Source organism: Delphinus delphis, chromosome 4 (genome assembly GCF_949987515.2).
Source record: "Delphinus delphis chromosome 4, mDelDel1.2, whole genome shotgun sequence".
NCBI classification, from domain to species: domain Eukaryota; kingdom Metazoa; phylum Chordata; class Mammalia; order Artiodactyla; family Delphinidae; genus Delphinus; species Delphinus delphis.
The window spans coordinates 68267874-68285217 of record NC_082686.1 but is presented as its reverse complement, the minus strand read 5'-3'; the positions used below and the strand labels follow the sequence as shown (position 1 = coordinate 68285217).

The window sequence follows — 17344 nt, the reverse complement described above, 5'->3', positions numbered from 1 at the left end:
TTGCTACGAAGCAGCTCCGCGGGGCTGCACGGTGAACGGCAAAGCAGTCTGCAAATCTAAGGCACGAGGACACTTCTTAGCTTCAAGGCACACAATACAAAGTGTTATGTTTGAAATGAGTGTCTGACTGACAACTCTATTTTCAGAGAGACGTGCAGCGGAACCTCTCTCAAACCTGCCGTCCTGGGTGAGAAATACTTCTAGCCATCAGGTAGACTAAGGGGAAAAAACCTATCTGAAATGCAGTCGTCACGGCCAGTCACATGAAATCCTCCCGACTCGCACATTCTGCACGCACAGATCCCCACCCTCACCTAGATGCAGCCCACAGACAGTTGCGTGGGCAGCACAAAATGGTCCTTTCTTTCCTCATTCTCTTCCCAACCACCAGACGGAGCCCTGTGCCCAGGGACACCCTGGGGCCTGGCAGATGCCCCTCCCCCTCTGGGTACCCTCCCCCGCCCCACCAAGGCATACGCCAACTTACTTCTTCAGCCACTCCACAATGTCCTCAGCTGTGGACCCATAGCTGTCGTACTGGAACAGAAACCGTCCTTTCCTGTGAAACATGAGGAGACACCGTGGGCTCAGCCAGGGAGGCAAACGCCATCATGGAGGGGAGAGGGCGTCAGCAGAGAAGCAGGGGACTTACTCGAAATAGCAGATGGTGGGGTAGCCGTGCACACTGTACTCCTCCTTGATGTTTTCAAATTCCGAGGAGTAGACATTCATCCCGGCCAGCACCTGGGAGCAAAGGGAGAACAGACCTGTCTACTCTCCACCCACAGACGCCCTCACCTTGTCCATGCCTGCCCAGCTGTCCCAGCAGAAATAGATGATGGGGACGAAGCCTCACAGTCTGACGCACAGCCCAGGGCAGCGGGGGATCAAGGATAGCCAAGCCAGCTGGGAACGATGCCCGAGTGCTCTGGAAGAAGCAGTCATCTGGGCCCAAGGGCTGCCCCCCATACAGGCATTCCCTCCTGCCTGCCCTGTGGGAAAAACCATCTCAGAGCAAAACAAAGTTCTGAGGGTTGAAGAAGAAACCTGGCCTTGTTACCAAGGTCAACCAGGTCCTAGAGTGCGTTCACTGCCACCCAAGTACATATTATGCCTTTTCTCTGCCCATGTCAACTAAGGTTGTACTCTTCTCCCAAGTTATGGAATCACCACTGAGCCACTCTGCCACTCTAAGGCACCCTTGGACACCTTCCTGGATACCTCAGTCTGTCCGCCCCGGCTTCATGTGCAACATTCTCAGATCTCACAGTTAATGTGGCCAAGGAGGTTGCATGGTTCTCATGACCATCCACCTGCCTAACTCTCCTCCCTCCAAACCCTGTTAGGCGTCCTGTGGGTGACCATCACCTACAGCATCATTTGAGCATCATCTCTGAAGTCTGAACATGTTCTGGTGGCAGGGGTCCACATGTCCAACACCCCTGAATGGGAAAGGAAAACTGTAGTAGCTTGTATTACTGATGACAAGCCTATGTACTGAGAACAACCCAGAACTCCTTTCCTGAAGCAGGAACTTTTTTCTATATGGCAGGATCAGGTGCCCGGAAAAAGGACTTTGCATCTGTTCTCACGAGAGAACACAGTGTGGCCAGATGTAAGAGGGCTGTTCCACAACGCCGGGTGGCATAGAGGGGCAGGCAGAGGAAGTTCAAAAAAGTCAGCAGCAGTTACAGAAGCAGAAAGAAGAAACCAGGAAGCGGAATTTTGCTGAATAATATGTAAGGAGGCATAGGGAGAGAAAACGGGAAAGAGCAGTCTCAGTGGACAATGAACTTGATTCAGAGGACTGTTTCCACTTGGCAGTCGCGTGACCTTGGACAAGTCACTCACCCTCCCCGAGGTTCCCTGTTTGGAAGATGTGGGTGAGGAGACTATCACAGGGCTCTTGAGAGAACTGAATGAACCAAGTCAGAGGTTTGAGCACAAAACTGGTGCTCAAGTTCTTTATTTCCTACCAAATCCTGGGTAATGGGAGCTGCCTGTGCCTCTGGCAGCTCCATCCCTACAGGCATCTAAACGTATCTTATGAACCATTTTAAGTACCTAGCACAGTGCCTGGTATACAGCAGACACACAATAAATGCTTGCTAAATCTGTTTTTTTTTTTCCTCCCGCCCCCTTGTGGAATGCTACAAGGAATACAGGGAAAATAAGCCTGAGACAGAACTTACTAGAAGCCCTGGAACACTCTAAGAGCCCGTCTGCTCACTTCCCCAGACTGATTCAGCAGCCTGTTCCAGTAATAATTGTCTACTTTAGAGTTCTTTTTTAATGTCTAATTGGTCTCCCCAGTGTCGGTGCACATTCACCACGAGGTTAATCTTCCACATCCTCCTCTTTCATTACATCACTTCCCGGTGCAAAACCTTTCAATTCCACTGAATGCAGGCTAAAGTCTAACTCCACACTCAAAGACCATATGGTCCCTGTCTCGTTTTTTAATTCTTCTTTCCTACAAAAGCCTTAATTGTGCACCTGCTAGGGTCTAGGTTTTTAATTCTCCCAGGAATGAGACAGTCTGAGATTTCTGCACAGAGAGGAAGTTGGACTGTTTGCCGTCTGGGGCCCCTTGCAGATGGGAATATACCACAGTGGCTAGGAGCCTGGGCTCAGGGCTTAGGATGCTGGGTCTAAATCCTAACTCCTCTCTCAGTAGATGTTTTCCTTGAGCAAGTCACGGTTACCTGTGTGCCTCAGCCTCCTCATCTGCAGCCCCCTCCTCTGGTTGCAGTGAAGCCTAAATGAGATGGTACAAGCATCTACAACATTCAAAACCTGTTAGCCGTCTTCACTAATACCACTAAGAAGCTCTGCAGATGCGCTCACACTCCCAGAACCCATGCCGTATTCTCCTGGCCCTGACTTCGAGTATTCTACCCCCTTTGCCCATGTGGCCCGCTCCCCCTCTCTCGGCTACCACCGAAGACTCATCCATCTTTGAAGGCAAATCACATCCCACTCCCCTAGGTGGCCTTTCTAAACCACCTTTGCTTGTGATGAACTCTTAATTCTCTGAGTTTCTGTAGCACTTCTGACTACTTTGCGGTCATTTATTAGTGAATGAGATAACTGGTTTTTGAACGACTACTTACAAACACTTTTTGGAGTCTGTGAATCCAAATGAGGCAAAACTGGTCTCAACCTAAGGAGAAGTTAGGGTCACCGTGCCTGACACCGAGCCATGTGCGCCTGGGGCCAGTCGGCTGACATAACGTGATCTTCCTCGTGTCCAGCCCATGCTGTGACAGGAACCAGCAAGGAAACTCCACAAAGCAGGAGCGTGTGAGCTAGTGGTCAAGGAGGGTAAGATTTCCACAGACATTCCAGGAAGAGAAAACGGAGACAAGACAAAACAAGACGTGGCTCACGAACTGAGACCATGCTGGTTTAACTGTAGGACACACAAAAGGGAGTAGGGGGAGAAGGCTGGGTGAGTTCACCGAGGTCGCTGTGGACCAGGCTTTAAGGTCTAAGAAACCAGGACTTTATTCAGGAGGTGCCGGAGAGCTATCGGGGGTTGTAAGGGGAAAGTCACAGGTCGGGGAGACAAGTCAGCAGTCTCTGGTAACCACCCTGTATGGTCTAACCAGGGTCTGACCCGGGCTGGTGGGCAGGGAGAGGATGGAGGACGTGAGGGGGACAGATGGATGACAATGGCCCGGCAAAAAGGCACACTGCAGAGGAGCCTGCGGTGCTCAGGAGTCGGGAAGGAAAGCTGGCCACTGCCCGATGGAACGACACTGAATTTCATTTTAGACATCCTGCATCTGGGATGCAGGGAGAAGAATGCAGCCCAAGACGGGAGGCAAGCAGTCTGCCATGTGGTACTGGAGCTTAGAGACTCAGGCTCCACAGAGCTACATTGTGTTGAGCTATAGATGTAGATAAAAATCACTGAGGGACAGTCCATAGGAGACAAGGAGAGTACAGGGCCGGGCCCTTGTTCCAATGTGTTAATAATAAAGGAAGGAGGGTGCAAAGCAGACCCTTGGCAGCACCCCGTTCGGTGAGTGGAAGGAACAGTAAGCACAGGGCAGTGGGAGCCGCGTGGAGGTGTCAGTCACCTGTACCTGTGAAGCGTCTGCAGGCTATAGAGCTGTCTCCACGCACCAGCCCATTCGCGCACCCAGCAGCCCAGGGAGATGGGCAGGGTTGGTGTTATCATCCCCATTTTAAGGATGGGGGAAGTGAAGGCTCCAAAGCAACTTGCCCAAGATCTCCCAGTGGTTAGCAACAGCCAGCACCACAGTCTGATCTGCACACATCTGTCACCAAGACCGACACATTTCACTGTTTACACCCAGATGGCCCATCACGGCCAAGGTTAACAAAAGACTCAGTGTGAACATCAATAACTGGCAAGGCTGGGAAGAGGAGACAGACGAGGATGGGCTCTGCTCTGAGACGGGGAGCGGCTGCTGATGACGATGTCCATTAGTAGGAGTAGGTGGGACAGGTGCCGAGGACTCACCAGACGTCAGCGACAGCAAAAAACAAAGGAGGCAGATCTGAGTCTGGAAAATGGCAAAGGCTGTGCATCCCTGACCCAGCCTCGCTCCCAACTTAATGACATCATTAGGTTGGACACCTCCCAAGAAATCTGTAGAGGAGGAAGGTTTCTAACCCCTGCCACAGACACGGCCAGCCAAAAAGGGCCCAAAGATGACAGAGGTGAAGAGGAAACAGGAGGTGCTGACCCAGCTGGATTTCAGCAGTGCGGTGAGGAGCAAGCTTTTGATTTCAGGGGACCAGCAGCCCATCTCTGCCCCGTGCGCAAGGACAAAAAGGAATCCACACCTCTGGCTGCCCCGTTCCTGGGGAGCTGTGGCCGCTCCATGAGCCCTGGCCTCTAGAGGCCTCCTGAAGTAGGTGATGGCCCCGGTGGCTCAGACCCTTCCTCCTTTATGGAGCTGGGAAAGGGTGAGAACTTTTCAAAAGGTGCTTTCCTAAGAAACTAAGGGGAAAGCAGAACAAAACAAACCCCAAGCAAGAAAATACAGAAGCAAAGTAATGGATGAGTTCACGCAACACAGAGGTAACTGACACCTGGCCAGAGCTGGGCTTGAATCGGCCAGCCTCATTGGGTACCTGAACAATCCCACTGACTTTTCCATAACGTTGTCTAGGGAACTTGGAGGGTCACCTTTTTCTATTTCTTGACCTGGGCCCAAGCAGGAGAAGCAGGTACTGGGTGGTTTTTTTTTTTTTCCATTTTTGGAAGCAGGTACCCTTAACAAGTAATCTTCAGGGCTAACCTTGCAAGTGAACCTATTGTGAACCCAGGGCCAGAAAAGAACCCAGGGCCCTTGTCCCACAAACATCCTTCCCACTTTGCCTCTGTCCTTAGGAACTGATGCTCTGAATTCCTTTCTAAAAGGAGAATATCGCTTTTAATGTAAATATAGAGCTTAAAATAAAATGTACCCAGTAAGCCACATGCTCATTCATTCACTCATCAGCATGTGTTGAGCACCTACTCTGAGCTTGGCCTGTGCTCTGTGCTGAAGAAACGCTCGAGAACTCACATCTCAGTGAAAAAACCTTATTATAATTAGTATCAACTGGTGGGTAAAGCGATCCGGAACAGAAGCAAAGATGAGCAGACACGACCATGCAAGGCAGGGACAGGCTCTGGGGGAGCACAGGAGGGGCCTGGAGGAATGCTGAGTTCAGCAGGGAGAGGCAGCATTGGCTGAGAATCTTCCAGAAAGTGCACGAGACTGGCACCAAGACCTCACCTGCTTTGACGGAGCTGGCCAGCTTATCTGTCATCTGAATGGGGCTGGAGTTCTTTACCCTCCACTGCACTACAGAGTTCGGAGGCTGAGCTGAACGGTTGTCTAAGTGTATACGGGTGCAGCAGAAAGAACTCTGTGGGTAATTAAGTCTCTTCTCCAGGCGAAATAATCTTAAAATATGGTATCTATTGAGGCCCCAAAATGTGAAGTGAAACTTCCCCAGAGTGATATATGTGTGCCCCAGGGCCAGACGTCTCCAGGCAAGTTGCTAAAAGTTTATTAGTGAGAAACAAGCAGGACACTGGTGTCTCCCCAGAAATGAGGTCAAAAGAGAAAGCACCTGGTTCTTTGCAACCCAGTCCTGGGGCCAGCTAGCAGGGCTGTCACCGTGCTCAGGGGCTGCCCTTTAAACCTTTTTTAATTGACTCTGAACTAATCAGCAACTTAGTTTGGTCCATAAAGATCACGGTGCAGTTTTAAGATCTCAGGACTCCCTTGGTGGGGCTCTGGCCCACCCCACTGAGATGGCACCTGATGACCTTTCACGAACGGAATATGGATTTCGCCATGCTCTCAGAGGAGCTAGCAGTTATTTTTCTGTTGCCACCAAGAAGAAAAAAAAAGAACAAACACCCAAAACTAACGAAACAAAAACCCCCAAACCTCTGTGGCTCGGGGTAAGTGCAAAAATGGACAGACCTATGGCACAGAAGAGACAAGCCTGGCAAGGCGAAGGACACACAGACACGACCAGGCCCGTCAGCGACTGAGGCTCAGCCCTGGGTGAGGTCTGACTGCCCCGGCCTCCCCTCCTCCCTCACTGACCATCCTGGTTGCTCCTACTTCTCTGAAGGCCCGTTTCCTCAGTGGCTCCCCTTCCCCTCCTGTCTGCTAAAGGTGGGCATCCCTGAGACAACCCTGTCTCCCGCCTGCTCCCCGGCACACTCTCCTTCCGAGAACCCGTGGGCCCAGGTTTCCAGCTCCCCACCGCCTCTCCCCGCTGTAGTTCCAACGTTCTTCCTGCCCCACAGGAACCACAGAGCCCTGCAAGCCCGGGCAGGAGGCTGCCTCATGGACCCTCTTGTGCTTTGGGCCCACCTTGGTGTCACCGTGCCCCCCTTTCTTTGCCACTGGGCTCCCCGGGCACCGAGGGAGCCTCGGCCTGCTTTGGAGCCCAGCCCCCGTCATTCTAGGCCCCTGACAGTCTGCTGTTGGCCCCTGGCCTCTCGGCGACACCGAACGTGCCTTGCTGGTTTCCTGGTTATTTCATTACTGGTCTTTGACAGGCGCCAAATTCTCCTGGTCCCAGCAATTCTGGCCAGTTCTCAGCATCCACTGAGGACAGGTCTCTGAACCACACGCCTGGGGCAGCAGGGGCAGCAGTAATAGAATAAGTCCTTCCCGTGATTTCAAAACCTGCCCTCTCCCCTCTTCCTGCACCCGTCCTCCGCCATCTCCCAGGGAGAGAGGGAGAAGTAGGGAGCTGGCAGGCAGCCCCGCCTGGCCCATGGCGCCTCACTTACGAACAGCCCCCGCAGCTGGGTCGCAGCCTTCTGGAAATGCGGCATTATCCTCTTGCACACGCTGCACCCTAGTCACCGGCAGGAGAAAAACCAAACGGTTACAACTGGCCCCATGCTCCGCCCTCTCTCCCCTCAGGCCAACCTCCACCAACAAGCATTTATCCCACCTCCAGAAGCCAGGACTGCCCCAGGCTCTGGGAGCACATGGGGACAGAGGCAGAGGCCCCAGACCCCCAAGAGCTGACAAACCCCAGCCCAGCAGTCACTCGATAAACGCGGGACTGACAAGCAAACGTGACGCAGCTGGGGGAGGGCAAAGCACTGAATAATTTAGAGCTGAGGATGAGTTCAACAGGAATTCAGGGAGCCGGAGCAGGTGCCAGGAAAGCACCCACTTTGTACGCAACTAAAAGCCTCCCCTCGCTGCCCAGCCAGGGGCTGCAGATGAACCTCAATCAAATGCTATTAGGAGGAAAAATGTGCAACCATACATACAATGGCTTTGAGGATTTTCTGCCTCTTTTCCTTCATTAACAGTGAATCACACCATGGCTAGAGGCAGCCGAGCGCTGGCCAGAATCAGACACTCAAGTTCTCATCTTCCTTCGACCTGCTGGAGGGCCCCGACAGGTCACCTCTTTGGGCTGCTGCCCCTTCCGGCAAATGAGGGGTGTTGGACCAGATGGCCTCAGGCCCCTTCCAGCACTGACACTGGGGAACTCTGTGATGTCTTTGACTCAACCCTCTCTGGCCCACCACGGTCACACTCCTCTCCTGGGTGGTGAAACCTCCAAATTTGGGGGGCTCAGGGCCAAGACAGCCAGGCCTCAAACACCCACTCCTACTTCAGAGAGACTCTGATTTAAACCCACCCCTTCCCTTCAACCAGAACAAGCCACACATGGGCACTGACACCGCAGGACACGAGCCCCAGTTTCCTCAGACAGGAGGAATTCTGACACACAAGGCTGTTACTCTTTCTGACAGCCGCTCTGCTGCAAAACAGGCTCTGACATGCTTCTGAAGGCCACAGACACCAAAGCTGCCTGGAACCCACGTCAGTCTGGATGTCATCTCGACACGGCACAGTGGGGACAGGGCCACGCAGCAGCAGACTAACAAGCTCTAACCCACATTTAGCTAATGCCTTGGCAGGCTGTGGGCAGAGTAACGCAGGTAGAGAGCTGCTCTCAGCCACTGGGCCAGATACAGACACTGGAGAACAGTGAGCAGGTCAAAACTCCCCGGAGACCACCTGAACCTCCCCAGCACCAAGTCTACTAGACAAGATGCATTGCAGGATATTTTGACATAGAACTCTCAAAATGCCCACAGCCCCCTCCTTGACGTTCCTGCCTGGCAAACAGATGGACACGCACACACACATCAGCGCATTACGCCTGGGCTTAAGTACATGCTGTTAGTTCAGGCTCAGACTCAAGGAGACACAGGAGCTGCTGTGAGGTCAGCCTGCAGCGCAATCCCATAGCATCTGCCCTCAGAAGACAAGAAGCACCTCTCCCCAGCAGCTGCCACCACAGCATGGTCCCCACAGGCACTGGAAGGGAGGAATATGACACTTGTCAGGGGGCCTTGTTCCCTCTGTGGGGATTCGGAGAGAAGAATGGAAACAGAGACAGCAATGCCAACTCCCTGGGGTGCCCAAGCTCCACCAGGTGGATGCCACATGGTAGGGATGGGATGCCGCACGGCAGCAGCAGAGGAGGGAGCTCAGCTCTGGGGAGAATGAGACCCAGGTGTGCATCACCCCTTGACCACTGCTGCCTGTGTGACCCCGGCCTAGCAACGTAAGCGGTCTGAGCCTCAGCCTCCCCATCTGTAAGGTGGAGACAACACCTGCCCTGCAGGCTGAGGGCAGAGCCAACACCTGGGAGGGCGGGCAGAACTAGGCACCAGCAGGGGGGCCTCTACCAGCACAAGGCCTGAGAACCTGCCTCCCCATCCACGATGGGGTGACACTTCCACCGGGAATGGGGATGTCACTCCACTCCCCAGGAGAGAGGATGAAGGGGGCACACATCAAGCCCTTCACCCCCCCCCCTTTAGTCAGTGACTTGATGAGATGGGGGAAGTTGGACACCCACTGGGTCACAGGAGTTTACTGCCTATCCTCACAGGTGTGGCCTCTCTCCCCCAGCTCTGCCGGTCTACAGCCTGCAACGACAGTATCCCCCGTGACTCCTAAACAAGTGTCAGTCAGCCAGCTGTCCCCATGGGTGGAGTACCGGGTGAAGAAGTTATTGAGGGGAAGAAGAGATGGAAGAGTAACAGGAAGCTCTGGGCCAAGCCAGTTGCCACTTGAGCTTTACCAAAAATAGAGCTCGTACTGTGATCCCTATTTCAGTTTATCTTTCACCTGATTCATTCGGGAGGAAGGGGAAGAGAGAAGACTAATTATCACTCTCAAACCCCAAAACTTAGAGCACCAGCCCTTTTATTTTCTCATTAATTCAGTCAACGAACATTCACTGAATAATCAGTAGGTCCTTGGGACCCAGATTTGTCACAACTGAAGGCTTCCACTGCCTTTAGGCTCCTTCATCCCAATCTTTGATCCGTTAGGATCAAAGAATCCTAAAGGACTTCCCAGTTAGGGAATTGGTGTTTCCCAGGAATAAGCTGAATTATGAGGCCATGACTGCTTGGTTGGACTAGTATAATAAAAGCACAAGCTCGTTTCATTAAAAACAACAGCAACAACACAATCTGGGGATACCTGGGACCCAGGAGGCCAACCAATCTGATCCCACACAAGTGTAAACTTAACAGCCCCATGTTTTCTCCCTCCCTCTCCACTATTCATTGTTCTATGACACCTACCAGGATCCTAGCTTCTTCTGCCTCAGCTTCCTATTCTACAAAGATAATAAGCCTGCTCGCAGCTCTGCCTGCTGTGATGAGGAGGACGGTCGCCCTTCCTGACAGCCTGGAGAGTCGGGGTGAGGCAGGGGGACTGGCAGACACACTTCGGTGCACATTGCTAGTGAACCTCTCCCCGAGATTACCTACTGTCGTTACGCTGAAACCTGCACGGTTATACCATGACCCTGCCTTGTGACACGTACTGTATACTGACATCACTGTTTTAGTCTCATTTAACCAATGTGTTGAGACCTGAAGAGTTCTAAGATACACGAAGGGAGGCCCGTCCTCAAGGGACTACGCAGGCAGGATCATTCCTGAAGCAATTCACAGCTGGGCAGGTGGTAAGATCCCTCCAAGGAGAAACAAAGAGGGGTGAAACCAACAAGTGAATATTAATAGAGAGACTGACCCGGGGTTAAAGAGCAGACCGCCTGGGCAGCGCCGGCTCTAATAGGAAGTGGGACTCCAGGGCCTCTTTCCATAGGCAGGCACACCCCTGGGGCAGGGAGGGGTGGGGGGAGGCTGGGTGGGGGGCACCCAGCAATCAACATGGGCTGGGGAGAGGCTGTTGTCATAGTGAACAAGCCACAGGCCCAAGTCAGGCAGAACCCACAGAAGGGCATCCAGCCTGGGGAGGCATGGTCAGCAGGGTGGAGATGGGAGGAACCTGTGCTGGGAGAACTTCTCAGGAAGGGGGATTGGAGGCAGGCTTTTAAGAGGAAACAGAACCCTGTGCCACAGCCTGTGATACCCACTCGAGCCACAGACATGCCTGGGCACACCCACCTCCCATCACATACAACCCCCACCTCGCTCCGGCCTTTAGTCCTTTGGCTTCCTGAAGGCGCATGTGGCTCACAGAGATGGAGCTCTAAGGCCACACACAGGCTCTAATCCGAGGTTTTTCAGTCTGTGGGGGGGACCAGTTAGACTTCAGAGGTGGCCCAGATGGGGGAATATCTGTGGCTTTGAGGACATACTGTCAACTACTCTACTCCACAGTTGTAGCTTGAAAGCAGCCACAGACAACATGCAAACGAACAGAGGTGGCTGTGTTCCAACAAAAATTAATTTACAAAAAAGGCAGCCGGCCCACAGGCCATGATTCACTGACCGTTTATTAGAGGGTTACGAAGTAGTAGGAAAAACCAATTAATGTTTAAATAAAACAATGAAAAAGAAAATATCAACGTGCTCTATATCTGGTGGAGTGGATGGCAAGTAGTAAGGGTAAGTATGGTTTAGTTTAGTGAAACTTTTCAGCTTACTTATATACTGGGCTGCCATGTAAAATATGTTTAATACTACAAATACAGTCAAAAAGTTTGAAAGCCCCTGCACTGATCCAACCCCTTCCTTCCCTTACAGAAATGGGAACTGAGGCACAGAGTAGTGAAGGACTTGACCAAGGTCACCCAGCCTGCTGGGTGGCACAGCTGGAATCAGAACCCACGTCTCCTGGTCGTCATCTCAATGATCCTACTGCTGTTCCCACGACCTCTTGCCTCATATAGAGACTGAGCCCCAAGAGTGGGCCCCCTTCTCCCTGGTCCTGATCCCTCGGCCCTCCCAGGTGGCTCTGCGGGAACCAGAGCTGGACATGCAGCCGCCCCGAGGCCGGCCAGGCTCCGGGCGGTCAGCAGCCGCCGCCGCCAAGGAGAGCGAGCCAGGGCCGAGGTGCGGCTCCACCGGGCACACGGCTGCCAGCAAAGGGCCACAGGCCCGCAGGAGGCAGAGGGCGGGGAAGGCGGAGGGACCTGGAGCAGAGGCCCATGCTGCTGCTGGGGGAAGAGGCTAGAAGGATGCGGAAGCCAGCAAGAGAAAAACGGATGTGGACTGCAGGAGAGGCGGAGCCAGACGAAAAGACAAAGGAAAAGAGGTGCAGGCGGAGACGGTGTGAGCGCCGTGACTGGGCGTTCTAAGTGGAGGCCCGGGGCTAGTTCCCAGTCCCCCTTGCGCCCCCAGCGGCCCCACCCAGAGTCTGAATGTCTGACTTGAACCCAAAGGAGAAAGTCACTCACAGGAAGCATAAAACATCATCAAGATCGGCTTCTCTTCCTTCTTCAGGAGCCGTCGGAAGTCCTGAGGCACAGAGAACACTGCAGGTTACAGACAACGCAGGAATGGAGACGACATTCCCGGGGGAACCACAGTGGCGGGAGGAGTGCGGCGGGGGTTTGGAAATCCCATGGTCTGACTTGGGGGCTGGGGGTGCAGTGCAGAGTCCTGGCATGTCAGGGGCTGAAAGACCCTCAGAGACCATCTATTCTAGCCACCTCACATGTTACAGATGGGGAAACTGAGCGCCCGAGGGGACAGATGGCTTTCCAAAGGCCACCTGGTGGGATGAAGTAGTCGGTACCAGGTTACCAGCGTTACTTTCAGCTCCCGCTGAACAATGAATACGGCAAGGAGCTAACTGGGTCCCATGAGGCTGTCTCTTCTTATGCGATCTATGAAGTGGCTCTGTTGTGGTGGTGCTTGTTGTATTCACGGAGGCCCAACTTGGCCAGGTGCAGATCTGCTCATCACATAACACGGGGTTAACCCACCGCTATGAATCTTCCCCAGCCCAGCCCTACAGCCACCATCCAGGGCCCGAGGAGACCATGGTGCTCACAGGAGCGTAAGGACGAGATGCACCCCCATTCCCAGGAGGCTACGAGCTAAATGGATCATTTGTGTTTGTACCCTTAGAACAGCGCCTGGCTCGTTATCAGACAATAATATAATCATTTGTTAAATGAATATAATAAATGTAAAAAGACAAGTGGTCACAACAGTGCTAAAGGAGATACTTCAGTGTAAAGCAGGGCAGGAGACTTTTCTCCCAACCAGAGTCAATGATGTTTGGGAAAAAGCAAATCTGTCAAGGACTGCGGAGTAGCACCATGACAGAGCATATTTTGATTCAAATAAGCTCCTCTAACCAGTTTCCATGGAAGAAAATTAGAGGTTTTTCTCTCTTGAATAATAAGGGAAATAAGAGGAAATTTCAAAATGCAGCTTTCTGGCGGCAACAAGGCATTAGGTAAATAGATGATGGTACATCCCGCACAATGGAATACGACTGCATTATTAAAAATGATGAAGAGGAATATTTAATGTCACAATAAGATGTGCATGTTACATTAAGTAAGGGTGAAAAGCAAGTTACAAAACAGCATGTACAATGTGATGACACTTTTGTGAGTAACAGTATGTATGTGTGCATTAAGCAGAAAGCCTGGAAGGCTACAGAAAATACTGGCAGTGGGTATCTCTCAGTGGGGAGGGATGGGATGATTTCTTTTCTTTTCTTCTATGCTTAAGCTGAATTTTCTAAATTTTCAACAATAAACATATAGTACTTATAATTTTTCAGTTAGATAAAAAAGATTACAAATATTTTGTGGGAATTTATAACACTGCATAACAAATTCTGAAAATGTTTACTCTTATTTTCGTAACTAGCGGGTTAAGGCACTCATTTTAAGACAGAATTAGTAACAAAGATCTTTGACCCTGACTAGGGGTGGAGGATGCTTTGAAAATGATCTTCTGGAATCCCTGGAGCTAAAACCGGTACAAGATCTGAGAAGAAAAGGTTTCTCTGAGCCTGTAGCAATTTGGTTTCACACCCTGAACAGTAACAATATCACATTACATTCATAGATGCTTAATTACCTTCAGATTAAGTGTGGAACTCTAAGCTTACAAACAGAAATTGGCAATTCAAACGTGAATTTGGAACTTGTTATTTTACGGGGTTTCTATTAGCAGAAAAGCAGCAGCACACAGTATAACAAGAGGATTGCCTACAGGTGTAGAAAAAATATTTCTGCTTAATATTTCTAGTTACAGAAGAGCAATTTCAGGAGTTTCAGGACATGAACATTTTGGGGGAGCGAGGCGGCAGGCAACCACTTTCCAGAGAGGCTGAAAGCACGTATTACCACAAAATCTACCCGGGAGAAACCATCAGTTCAGGCTGTTTGTCTTTTCTTGGCGACAGGCACAGGTGCCGCCACCTCCTGACACCTGCCCCTCCTCCTTTCCCCCAACATGCCTATTGAAAAGGCTTCATCTTCAAGCTGAGGACACTGGCACTTTCTACCCCAGAAACGTTGATGCCCACCCCCTAAATCGAATCACCCCTCAGCTGAAAGGCCCACTTGGTTAGCCCACGATGATCACACATGATCTCTCCTGCAGAAAGTATAAATGGCATCATTTTCTTCTGAGCTAACAAGCATCAAGAGTCAATAATTTCAAATGAAAAGGGGAGGCAGAGGAAGATAAAAGGCACATTTTATGTTATCAAGAGAAAAACGAACATTCTCCTTCCATCTACGAAAAAGCACTGCTTGTCTCACAGGCCATCTGAAATGTGACAAAGAAGTTCCTGCCCATCCTAATGTAAAGGCACAGCCAAGCAAGTAAGGCACACGTGTGTGCGTGACACAAACACAGGTACACATGGATAAAGAGGCACGTGCAGGTCAGGCGGGGCAGGCTTTGAGAGGAGGAGGATCAGGGCTGTATGGAGACCGTACATCAGAACCACCCTTCTGACCCCAGCCCCCCACACCAGCCAAATCCAGAAACTGAAGTAAATAACTTGTTCAAAGTTAACACAGTGACCCAGAATTGTGAAGACCTGACCCAAGGCTCTGGCAATCCAACCCAAACCTCACAGATTATTCTTAAAACAAAAAACCAAAACCCACTTTAAAATAAAACCCGAAAAACACAAAGGCAGTTCCAACAACTGAATAACCTAATGAGGAGAAAACATTTAAACAATATCCCTATAAGGAAAATCTAAACACGCTAAAATACATTATATAAGGCAGCAAAGGACAGGGGAAGGGCTCAGGCAGTCAGCCTGTAACCTCCTGTTCGTTCCGTCAGAGCGGGGAAGGGGAACCAAATGTTAGGGCCCTGGCCCAGCTCCCTTGGAGGCCCCCAAATACTCCCACTTCTCAGTTCCTTGGGCATCTCTCCTGGGAGACCCTGGTTAGGGGGGAAGCTTCCAGAGCCCATCAGAACTGATACGGAAAAATTACCTTTTCATTATCAATGTGGACAACATCTTTGGCTCCAGGATCTTCTTCCCACAGTGGGGGCCCTTTTGGATCCTTCAGAAATGCCACTACGGACTGACGAAAAGAGAGAAGGGAAAACTCGTTTTAGCCAGGAAAAGAGGGAGGTGGGGGAATCGGGAACCTGCCCTGTTCCCTACCTGGAGACCCAAGTGCCTGGAACGGGATGCATTGTGCCCTATGGGGGAGTGCCACACTATCACCCACTGACAGCTTACTAAGGGCCCTAAAAATGCACCCCACCAGGATTTTTCAGCCACATGACACCTAACTCTGGTCCACTGACACCTACGATGCTTCTTCATGGACAAGAGAGGAAATCTGAGACAATTAGTTGGCTGATTCAAAACAGAGGCACGTGCTTCTAATAAATCTCACCTCCTCCAGAAAGTCTCCCTGATCAATTTGAATAGAGGTCTTCAATCCTGTGCAAAGTAAGATACTTACACATCAGGCAGCCACTAAAACTGTCAATCGCATAAGCAAGTGATCACAGCTGCTTGTAACCGGCTTGGTATTTCATGATCTAAACTGGTTTGGGAGTGTGTTAAATCCTGATCATCCTGTGAGGCTCAGGTGGGAAGCCCCCAGGGCAGGGTGCTCATCGCTGTGGCCCCCTGGGTGCTGGATTTCTCTCCTTAAGGACCCCCTTCTAGACGGACCAAGACCTTCAGGATAAAGGGCTTACTTAGCCTTTGTCATGTGGACAAGTGAGCAAATGCAAATCTCTGCTCCCCTCGGGCAGGACACACATGCAGCCGGGAACAGGGGGCACATCCCTCTGCTCCCCTCCCCACTTGCCACAGTTCACTGATCCAGGACAGAAGCTGCATTCCCTTCCCTCTCAGACAGTCATGTGGGAAATGCTGCTCAAAGCCTGTGAGAGCCAGAAACGGGTAACAGAAACCAGCCGAGGCTCCATCCCTCCAACCCTGGAAGGGAGTTGCTGGCCATCCATGTCAGCAGATGACCCCTCAGTGTCCCCCAGGTTGATGCAAGATTCTGTTATTTCTGCCCACTCTGACCAAGCTCCAGGGAGCAGATGAGGAACTGGGTGTGCTGGGGTGGAGAAGGGAGGGAGGTCTGCAGTGAGAAAGGAAACACCCCCGTAATGAGCCTGTGCATGCAGCCCACCCACCGGTCACACATAGGGGACCTGGGAGGCTTGTTATTTCTGGAAACTCCTATTTGGAAAGAGCACTATGGGAGAGTGGGAGACAGCCAGGACTTCGCAGAATTTCATTCAGGTAACGCTCTCTGTCTGTCCAAACAGAGCTGTGAAATGCCTGCTGGCAAGAAAAGTGGGCCATTTCCACCAGGCAAAGGCAGATCGCCTTCTCTCAGTCCCTAGTGAGAGCTTCACCGTGACAATACAAGCCAAAGTGGAAGCAGCAGGGCTGTCCTGAAACCCATACTCACAGCCACGAGCCATGTGAGAAAGACGCTTATAAGTGCCCACCCGCCTGCTGTTCCAGAAGATCCAGGGCCGGTGCTCTCAATTTGGGGTACACGGTGGACTTTAGGAGTCTGTGAAGCCCCAGACTCACAGGAAAACACTTCCTTCAATGTATGCATGCGCACTGTTTCTAGGGAGAAGGTCCATGGCTTTCAGGAGATTCTCAGTGGGATTGGGAACCCAAAATAGGTAGGACCTACTGCTCTGGGAGGCTCCTGTCCCATCCCAGCACAAGCTAAGTTAAAGGGCTACCACCCCCACCGCTGCCTCAGCATCAAGGAAAAAAGACGAATGTGGATGGAAAAAGGAAAAAAAATCACTTCTTTTAATGTAATAATTGAAACATTCATACTACCAATCTTTTGCTTTTCAGGTGATTCTTCTTTAATTGAAGTTGAATAATTCCATCCACAGGTTCTTAGTCTCCAAATCAGTCTAACCAACAAGACCTTGGGTAGAAAGGTCTGCAGGGAGGGGCACCTGGGACACTGCCGTCAGCTGTCCTATTCTGGGTGCTCTGAATCCCAGGAAGATTGCCCAACACCCTGCACCTTGGTCTGCATGGCTGGGAAACCACACCCACGGCCACAGGCCTTGGGAGAAGGTCACCCGAGGGCCCCCCGAATTTCGCCTTCC

General features: G+C 51.5%; 1 protein-coding gene across 3 annotated transcripts in view; it reads right to left on the bottom strand.

The window, feature by feature from the left end:
* PDIA5 (protein disulfide isomerase family A member 5) overlaps positions 1 to 17344 on the bottom strand; it is a 93878-nt gene that overhangs the window by 40147 nt on the left and 36387 nt on the right. For all 3 annotated transcript variants that reach the window (XR_009519254.1, XM_060010766.1, XM_060010765.1), the window contains 5 exons: positions 15217 to 15309; positions 12190 to 12250; positions 7283 to 7350; positions 653 to 744; positions 488 to 559 (listed from right to left, as the gene is read on the bottom strand). Coding sequence is in view for 2 of the 3 variants with exons in the window: in XM_060010766.1 (XP_059866749.1) it covers positions 488 to 559; positions 653 to 744; positions 7283 to 7350; positions 12190 to 12250; positions 15217 to 15309 (386 nt within the window). In the remaining variant the exon portion in view is untranslated. The remainder of the gene's footprint in view (positions 1 to 487; positions 560 to 652; positions 745 to 7282; positions 7351 to 12189; positions 12251 to 15216; positions 15310 to 17344) is intronic.